Below are 10,272 nucleotides of genomic sequence, written 5' to 3'. Positions count from 1 at the left end.
TTAGCAATATTACAATGTAGAAATACAGATTAAATTGTTACTTGATCAATTATTCAACTTCTGTGTGTTGTAACTAATGCAATTTGCATTAGTCACACCATACCTATCCCTAAATGAATCAGGGTTAAATACTGCTAAAGCAGAGGCTAATGTGTGTGCCACGCCGCCACCTCCTGTCCATAATAACGTACTACTATTTACCAATTCCAATCTGGTTAAAGCCAAAATCTGATTTGGGCTGCCTGCCAGCCCAATATGAACAGCGGTCAGGTGGAAGGGAGAAGACCATGTCATCCTCTCCCTTGCACACAAGCAGCTTCAATCAACACCATTTTAAAGAAAAAATATATGTAAAACTATTTCATCAGGCATTTAAGAATCAAGCCACCCACGATCATGGTGAACCATGACTATAAAACCTTAACCTTTGATTCTGTAGGGGGAGGGGGGTAAACAAAGAATATTTATGAAATGTGGTACCCGTATATCATATTATTCAAAGAATTAAAGGTCATGATTCACCAGGATCCTGGATGGTTTGATTCTATGCTTAAAATAATAGATTTTTGTAAATCTCTATAGGAAAAATTAATGGCAGGTTTTTCAGTGGTGCCAGAAAACCATGTTTTGTGCTGTAAACATTTTGGGCCCTGGGCTTCCTAGGGGCTAGACAGGGACAGCCCTGTCTAGCCCTAGGCAGCCCAGGGCCCAAAATGTTTGCTAAAATACCCCAATATGCTCCAGTTTTGAGCGACCTGCCAGCACACACCTTTGAATGAATTTATTTGGATATACAAGGTTTCCACCCTACAGAGACAATATGCAACCATTACATAGCAAAATGGTATTAAATACACAAATAAATTGTGATAATGTCTAAAGAACAATGAAATATTACCATCCCACTTTCATAACATTGGTCAATGTGACAATGTAGAAATGCAAAGATATTATATCGTATGACAAACCGGGGGAAAACACTACAAAGAAGTTTGACAATACCTTTTATTCTTTAAGAATAGAATCATGACAGAATACGTTTTAAAACGCTCACCTATATATTAACTTCAGTACGTACACAGAAAGAAAAATACTTTGCAGCTCCTTTTGTTTTTTATGATGGCTTATGAATTTTGCTCTTTTGAACTTTTTTATTTTATTATTTTACATTCACTTTTGAGTGCCTGCTGTCTCACTCATTCACTTTCAACACATTTTTCGCTGTCTTCATTTATGTGTCTTCGTTGGTTTCGTCGGCACTCAGCAGCTCGTTGCCTCTAGACTTTCCCTGAAAGAGTAAGACAAACCGTCATCAGTTGTACAGTAATGACAGGAAGGGTAGCAATATGGTTGACCACTTATACCCCCCCATGTGGTGGAGTGGTGTCGCTCAGGGCTATAGCTTTTATTGTAGGAAAGCTTTCGCTGAAAATAGCTGATCGATGGCACTGTGACGCGTTGTGAGCTTACACTGAGGTACTTCATAGTTCATATAACTTACGGCCAAGCTACACCAGCCTTTTCTCGCACAAAACGCGCGCGTTTACCCTAAACGCAGTCCTGTTTTAAAAAATGCACGCGCGGGGTTCGCGTTTAGGGTAAACGCGCGAGAAAAGCCTGGTGTAGCTTGGCCGTGATCCTCCTCACTAATCCTCAATATAAGATGGCACCAATTCTGTCTACTCGCTCAAAGGCACCATTTCTGTCTACTTGTTCTGAGACACAGTGAGTAGGCAGAAATGGTGCCATTGTACCTGTATAGTGCACAACAATAGATCACTAAACCCAACCATGAAACTTGATGATACTGGCATAATATTGACCATGATACTGACATTAATGATACTGACATGATGTGGGGGTGGTACGACACCACATTGGATAGGGGACACTGGCCACATACAGTGATATTTTGAACAGTCATTACATTTTGTCAGGGAAATAAATAGTCTTCTTTAATCTGGTCAATCAACAAACGGCTTGTTTTGCAATTTGTGTGATTCCCACTAAGTAAGGTGCTATCAGACACTGTGAGCTAGTCTAATCGCATTCAACACTAAACTTGCAAAACAAGTTTGTTTTAACAAAGCAGCTACTGCAGAAACATGTATTCTTGGGGGGGGAAAAACAGACAAAAAAAGAAACGTCAAAATCTTTCCTTAAGCGGTTGAATCATTCTTAGAGTTATGGAACCACCAAGAAAATCCTTGAAAAGGCCACTCACACTATGCACCCCATGCAAATGCGACTCCTAATTCTTCAATAAGGATTCATTATTAAACTCACCCTCCAGATATGTGCGTGCCACAAACTTGAGCACCTCGTCAATGAGGATGACTGGGAAGGACAGCTTGAGGACCATCAACCACTGTTCCACATTTAGATGTTTGAGCTTAAATATCATCTGCAGGAGAGAATACATCAAACATTACGGTATCTACAGGAGACAGGAGTATGCATGGAATAAAGGAACATCTAATCACGACTGAAGAAAATGGTGTATGGCCAAGTCCTACTGTGTGATTTGTGAAACATTATATAAGGAGCACCCCCTGACACACACACTAGTGCTGGATCCTAAACAATTAATACAATATGTAAATGTTTTAGTAATATGTTTCTTGCTGTTCTACGCACTGCCAACCAGGTGAAGAAATCACAGATTGAGGCCTTTACCTTTGCTTTTATATATGCAATATCCAAGACAATTACGATTTTATGGAAGATACTTCTGAACACATTGCTAGTTTGAACACTTCAAATGCTCTAATCTTAAAATAATAAGCAAAAATAGCTTAGGCTAGGGGGGGATTGTACAGCAGATCAGAAATAAATGGAAGAATTGTGAACATTTTGAACAACTCAAATCCCAGGCACAAAATCATTTCAGATGGGGATCAGTAGCCAAATACATAATCAATTTGGGGGCCTTTGGCATGAAAATCTTTGAGAGAGAACCAATCAATGAATGAACAGACAGACAGAGAGGGAGGGTATGATGCACAGTAGTGAAGGGAGGTGAATGATGTCTGGAGGACAGTGTGGCTGCAGTGCAGCTCAGGAGGACAGACTCACGGGAAAGGGGTCGACGTAGATGATCATGAAGTGGAAGGACATGGAGAGCGTCATGGCACCCACCAGCCAGCAGTTGCTCCATGGGGGCATGCGCAAAAGGGACTGGTTCTCTGACAAGCTGGGGCAAGGGTTGGTGGCGGGGGAGAGGGGGTACGTTAAGATATTATTGTATATTGCAAAGTAAGGCTGTAATTACACTTGTGTCGCACAGGAACATCAAAAGTAGCAGATCTGCAAGCTAGAAGTGTGGCACAAATCGACACGTTTTTGTAGATCTATTGCTTTTGCTATTTTTGAATTTGAATCCTCAAAAGTAATAGGTTTGGAGATATTAGGTTTTCACCCGACACAGACGATGTACAGTACATGAGTTTAGGCCTGCAACTATCGATTATGTTATTCAACTACTCTTGATGAATTGAATAATTGAGATGTGCGTTTATATTTCAACAAATCAGCGAGGATTGTGCGTGTGTGTGTGTGTGTGTGTGTGTGTGTGCATATTCTGGGGGAGAATACATGATTACATCATGAACCACGTCAACCCTATTCTGGAAGGGAACATTACCCAAAAAGGCCAAAATAGATCTACAAGCTCACTGCATTGCAATGCATTGTGAGCTGCGGAGAAGAAGCATATTGTGACAGCTGAAGATGACAGGGGCGAGTGACTATAAACCAAGGAATCATGGGTTTTTGAACATTTTGGGAAAAAAATGTAAGTGTGAGAACTACTGATTCAGAAGGCATTTTGTACAATGGGCATCATATCAATAGTATTTCATATCTAGCCCACTGACTACAAGTCTTGGTACCCCTTACATTACTGATGACAGCTTTTCAAAAGAAATATGTCTATCTCAGAGAAAGTAATTCTTTTTTTCCCTCCATTCAACACAGTTTCAACACAACAACTCCAACATATTTCATGAACAAAATCAAAACCTAATAATTTCCATGAATAGAATAAACAAAAATACAACAACACAGTTTCAAAAGTAGTGAAAATACCAGATCTGCTATTTTCACAAAATGTCTAGTTTCTCTTTTGGGTCTTGAGCTACAAAGGTTTGGCAAGCGCTGGTGTAACGTTCTGGCCAGGCCAGTAGACAGACCTGTTGAGAGCGTTGCACATCTCGATGGTGACCAGCACAGACAGGGCCATGGTCATGGGCGGGCAGGCTTCAAACACCTCACACTGAACGCCCACAAAGTCCTCGTTGTCCTCAGTGCACTGCATGAAGTGAGACTGACAGGGAGCATGGAAACAAGTCACCTGGTGTATGAACTACCATATGTCCACCACAAGACATTCTCAGAAAACATACCTAATTTGAACTTGTTTGTATGTATTATTATTATTTTTAAGTAATCTTCTGCACAATGAAATGGACGGTTCCCAGAGTTTATCCTAGCATCCCACTGAACTGTTGAGCAGCTTGCTGCCTTGCATGGCTCCCCCCTGCCGTTGGGGGGTGTGTGTGTGTGTGTGTATGTGTATGTGTGCGTGTGTGCGTGCGTGTGCGTGTGCGTGTGTAGGTTGCATTGCTCCAGACTCAAGTTCAGTGTGTGTTTAAGGCAACTGAAAGCAATGATGTGTCAATAGACTGCAGAGAGTTAGGTGAACACTAACCAGCTGGTAGAAGGACACCATGGGGCCTTCATCACAATAGATGAACCACCAGGCAGCGGCTGCCACGGTCGCAGTGCCCACATAACCTGAAGAAATCATCAAGATGTCATCGCTGTCAGGCCAGAAACCTCTTATCTCCATATTTAAATCAACGCCCTACTTCAGCACACTACACAGCATCACACACAAAAGCATCAGATAGCAGATAGTAGATCTGCTACTTTTGCTGTCGTTTGAATTTGAAGATATGCATCACATAAGCCCTGTTTTATACGTCGTCGCACAACGGTGTCATGCCAAAACAGTGAAAATAGCAGATTTTGTGAGCTTGTAGATCTGCTATTTTCACTATTTTTTTTGAAAGTTTGTGAACGTTTTCGCCTTTAATTGACCCCAAAATAGGGATCGATTATTCATTTTCATTCTACTAAATTACCGAATAAAAGAATATTATTTTATGATCGATTAAATGGATTGGTTGGATTGAACTGTACCTATATACATACATACCTCCAATGGCCATGTATCTGAAGAAGAGCCAGCCAGAGATGAGGGGCTCCTTGGGGGAGCGGGGGGCCTTGCCCATGATGTCCAGGTCAGGGGGGTTGAAGCCCAGCGCGGTGGCAGGCAGACCATCCGTCACTAGGTTCACCCACAGGAGCTGGACGGGGATCAGAGCCTCAGGGAGACCCAGCGCAGCTGTAAGGAAGATGCTGAGAGAGAGAGAGAGAGAGAGAGAGAGAGAGGCAGATGTTTTTTTCTCCATTTAAGTGTTTGCCCAAGTGTTTGCCCATATATTTTACAGAAAAAAAAGTAATCCTTCATATTTTTGAACACATCCGAGTCCCTCATTGTTTCATAGTATCTATATATTAAACAATACTCCAACAAAATTCTTAAATTCCTCCATCCATTTTGTCTTTCCTACTTAGATAAATGGACAATTTCCTTGCCCAAAAAGGAAATTCAGCAATCTACCCTTTTTTCTTCTTCTTTTTCCCATACATAAAACCAGTATTTCTACATTGCAGTATTGAAACAGTATTTTTTTTTAACCTGTGTACTTTTTCCCCTGAAAAGTCTTGTTTAGTTCATACGGTTTCCACCCTGACAGAGACCTCCATTATGACACTCACCAGACCACCTCGCCCACGTTGGAGGAGATGAGGTAGCGGATGAACTGCTTCATGTTGTTGTAGATGGCCCTGCCCTCCTCCACGGCCGACACGATGGAAGCAAAGTTGTCGTCAGCCAGGATCATCTCAGAGGCAGACTTGGCAACGGCAGTGCCAGAGCCCATGGCGATGCCAATCTCAGCCTTCTTCAAGGCTGGGGCATCGTTCACTCCGTCTCCGGTCTGGAGGGAGGGAGGAGGGGGCATTAGAAGAGTGATGCTAACACATTACATCAGTAGTGGAAAGTAACTAAGTACATTTACTTAAGTACTGTACTTGAGTACAATTAATTAGTAATATTTTACAATTTGGCCAATGTATGACAATATAGTTTGTTTTCTACTTTTGACGTAAAAATGGTCTCATAATTAGTTTTTTTTATTATTCAACTTTTCATTTTAGAGGTATTAAAAAGGTACTTAAATTGTCACTTCAGAAATGTGCAGAAACCCTGTTACAAATACTGTATGTTGGTTTGTTTACTGTTGAGTGAGAAAACAATGTTGCACTGATCATCTGGGGACCGCACAACATAATGTGTTGAGTAGTACAAAGTACTTAGTGTACCACTGTAGTACAGAGTACTTAGTGTAGCGCTGACATACACATTTGTGTATGTCACTTGAACCCAAGTGGTATGAAGCTAGCATTAGAGTAAATCATGAAAGACTAATGGAACCCGCTGCCTGCTGCATGCAGGAAGGCTCCAGTAGTCTTGTCTGCTTCCTCTCACCATGGCGGTGATCTCGTCGAAGCCCTGCAGGAACTCCACGATCTTGGACTTGTGGGACGGCTCCACGCGGGCATAGCAGCACGCCCTCTGCACCGCCTTCTTCTGCTCGTGCAGGGTCAGGTCGTCGAACTCGCGGCCGGTGTAGGCCTTGCCCGTGACGTCCTCGTCCTCGCCGAAGATGCCGATGCGACGGCAGATGGCCACGGCTGTGCCCTTGTTGTCACCTGCATGGTGGGAGACAATAACAGAAACAAGACTTGGTTTTGTTGTCTCAACTTCAGTCAGTAGTGGAAAAAGGATTCACATTTCTTGCTTAAGTAAAAGTATCAATACTGCAACGTAGAAATACTATATTACAAGTAAAAGTAAAAGTTCAAAACGTACTTCAATAAAAGTACAAAAAGTTTTGGTATAAAAATGTACTAAAAGTAGAAAGTATTCATTATGCAGAATGCCCCATTATACATATTTTCAAACGTATAAATTCTATAAAAATACCATATATAATTATATAAAAATAGCAGATGGCCTTATAATAAACCAAACTGGGGGTCCTTGAAATGAAAAGGCTAAAAGAGAACAGAAAGGATGTGACCACTGCAGGTTAGTGGTACCTGCTCTGGGACACATTGCAATGGCATGCACTGTGGTTTGTGGACAGTACGTGGTCCTCAAACCTTTTTGACTTGGGACACCCCTGTAAATAACCATTTCATCCACACAGCACACCTGAATTGCATTGTTTGTATTTTATGGTACGTTAATATGCTAATCTTTCCCCCCCAAGATACAGCATGTCACGGAGGAGAACTTGAGAGAATATGAGTTTCCATGCATTGGGACAGACTGTGCAACTCAGGTGTGTTTTATCAAGTCCAGACTAGGTCTAAAGGCCTATTCATACTCCAGTTTTAAGTGATAAGGTGACCACCGAAAACTACAACATGACGTCACGCCGCGGTGGTAAGAGACTTACTCACTTAAAACTGGAGTATATGAATAGGCCTTAACTGGTCACGGCACCCACTTTGAGAAACCCTGATGTACTGACCGGTGATCATGATGACCCGGATGCCAGCAGCCCTGCACAGCACGATGGAGCCCATCACCTCCTTGCGAGGAGGGTCCAGCATGCCCACACAGCCCACGAATGTCATGTCAGTCTGGAAGACACAAGCAGGGCAGTGGGGGGAAGGAGTACTCACACTGTTTAAAGTATCAATACCGCAATGCAGAACATTTTCAATACCTTTACTTCAGCTCCACTAGGCTACATCAGAGGCAAATATTATACATTTGACAACTTTAGTTACCAGTTACATTGTAGATTTTGATTGTCATTACAAAACATACATACTACTTCAGCTGTATACATTTTGGCATCATCAAAATAAAGCTATACACTTAGATCAACATCATAATGGTGATCTTGAAATCACATTTTGAACTGGGACATTCTGCACAATGAGTACTCTTACTTTTGGTACTTTAACTATATCTTGATGCCTATACTTCTAGTACTTTTACTCAAGTGAAGTTTGAATACGGGACTTCTACTTGTAACAGAGTATATCCACATTGCCATATTGATAGTTTTATTTAAATAAAACATGGGAGTACTTTTTCCACCACTGCAAACAAGGCAACATTGGTGTTCATGGCTGAGCAGTGTGACTTTCATATGGTGTCTGGTAATGCTTTCAGCGCCCTCTGGTGGACAGAGGAGTCAGAGTAAATAGGGCTAAAGTGGTTAGTGTATGTTTTGTAATAATAATCCGAATCTACAAAGTAACTATAGCTAAAGGTTTGGATCCGAAATGTAGTGGAGTAGAAGTACCACAAAGTCGTACTTGAAGCACAGTGCTTAAAGGACCACTTAGTTTCTCAACCTATCTTCATATAATTGGTCCGACTCCTCACCAATGTTCACCATTTTTTCTACTCAGTCTGTGTCTCATAGGAGGACTGTGGGCAGTTCAAAAACCGATCCACCAGTGACATCATGATTAGGCTGATGGTTGTTTTTTAACAAGATTTAAAAAAATATATATTTAGATTTTTATTATCGTGAGAACGATGGCTTCCATTTTCGCATTGCAACTTTTCAGGAATAGAAAGCCTGCAGTTTCTATTAGCCTGGATTCCCCATCGATGATGTCACTGGTGGACGGGTTTCTGAACTGCCCACAGCCCTCCTATGAGACACAGACTGAGTAGAACATTAGTGAGAACCAATTATATGAAGATAGGTGGAAAAGTGGTCCGACGGTGTGGTACGTCCTCTGCCACTTCCCGGCCGCTCTGCTCACCTCGTAGTCGATGAACTTGGTGTAGTCCTCCAGGTTCATCTCCTCCCTCCTCAGAGGCGAGTCGCGCGTGGCGAGGGCCAGGCAGCGCAACGTGTCGCGGCCCGTGCCCCACTCCTTGATGACCGCCAGGAGGCTGTCCTTGACGGGGCCGGTCAGGGGCACGCGGGTGGCACCCACGCGCACGTAGGCACATCGGTCGATCACGCCCTCTGGAGCTCCCTGGGGAGAAAACAATAGTAAGTAGTTAGCATCACGAGCATTTTAACCACTTTATCCATTTATAATTATGTTGGTCATTGAAAAATAGCAGATCTACAAGCTCGCAGCAGGTTTGTGAGCTTGTACATCTGATATATATATATTTTTTAAATTAGAAAAATACCACACACACACACACACACACACACACACACACACACACACACACACACACACACACACACACACACACACACACACACACACACACACACACACACACACACACACACACACACACACACACACACACACACACACACACACACACACACACACACACACACACACACACACACACACACACACACACACACACACACACACACCTTGATGAACATCTTGTTTCCCACTGGGGCCTTGGCAGACTTGGCGGGGCTGCAGTACACCGACATGGACTTCCTGTCTCTGGAGAACTCCAGGGTGAATTCCTTCTTCATCAGCTGCTTAACCACCTGTGAGGTTAGAGAGAGGGGGGGGGGGGTGAGACCACTGTGGCTCCGTAAAAAGGACTTCACACATGACCAGTGTTGATTTTGACAGCAAATGTAGTTTGTAGTTTTAGTCATGGTCTTTGAATGTTTAGGACAGGTTTAGTCGAGTTTGACAAAATCATGCTTCCTCTGGATGGAACACCTCTTGGCATTCTCCTGCGTGGTGGACTGACCGTGCAGCAGGCGTTGGCCCTCTCCACCTTGGACAAGCCCCTCACTTCTGAGTTGAACACGTTCATCTTCTCCACCAGGCAGCTCAGAGCGGTCTCTGTGGCCTCACCCACCTTCTCATAGATGCCCTTAGACTACACCGGTCCGGGGGAGGGAGAGAGAGAGGGAGGGAGGGAGGGAGGTTCAAGGTGTTTATTGTCACACTGATGTACAGGTACAGCATTGTGAAAAACTTAGGTAGAGGGAGCGAGAGAGAGGGAGGAAGGGAGTGAGGAAGAGAGAGAGAGGGAAGAAGGGAGTGAGGAAGAGAGAGAGAGGGAAGGAGAGAGAGAAGGAGGGAAAGAGAGAGGGAGGGAGGGAGAGAGGGAGAGAAGTAGATATACATAAGGGTGGTGGCATTCAACAATGCTGTTTATACTATGTA

At 43.0% G+C, this 10,272-nt stretch overlaps 1 protein-coding gene across 5 annotated transcripts in view; it reads right to left on the bottom strand.

Moving 5' to 3' along the window:
- Positions 1-987: 987 nt before the first annotated feature.
- The window catches only part of atp2a1 (ATPase sarcoplasmic/endoplasmic reticulum Ca2+ transporting 1), a 54,084-nt gene continuing 44,799 nt past the window's right edge, over positions 988-10,272 (bottom strand). For all 5 annotated transcript variants that reach the window (XM_079521255.1, XM_079521254.1, XM_079521256.1 and 2 more), the window contains 12 exons: positions 9,851-9,982; positions 9,513-9,638; positions 8,926-9,144; positions 7,668-7,779; positions 6,617-6,840; positions 5,845-6,065; positions 5,219-5,421; positions 4,709-4,794; positions 4,191-4,324; positions 3,076-3,193; positions 2,287-2,404; positions 988-1,288 (listed from right to left, as the gene is read on the bottom strand). In XM_079521255.1, coding sequence (XP_079377381.1) covers positions 1,278-1,288; positions 2,287-2,404; positions 3,076-3,193; positions 4,191-4,324; positions 4,709-4,794; positions 5,219-5,421; positions 5,845-6,065; positions 6,617-6,840; positions 7,668-7,779; positions 8,926-9,144; positions 9,513-9,638; positions 9,851-9,982 — 1,704 coding nt within the window. In that variant the 3' untranslated portion in view covers positions 988-1,277. The remainder of the gene's footprint in view (positions 1,289-2,286; positions 2,405-3,075; positions 3,194-4,190; positions 4,325-4,708; positions 4,795-5,218; positions 5,422-5,844; positions 6,066-6,616; positions 6,841-7,667; positions 7,780-8,925; positions 9,145-9,512; positions 9,639-9,850; positions 9,983-10,272) is intronic.

Source organism: Electrona antarctica (genome assembly GCF_951216825.1).
Source record: "Electrona antarctica genome assembly, chromosome: 14".
NCBI classification, from domain to species: domain Eukaryota; kingdom Metazoa; phylum Chordata; class Actinopteri; order Myctophiformes; family Myctophidae; genus Electrona; species Electrona antarctica.
Note: the sequence above shows the minus strand (reverse complement) of the source record. Positions and strands in the feature narration are given on the sequence as shown.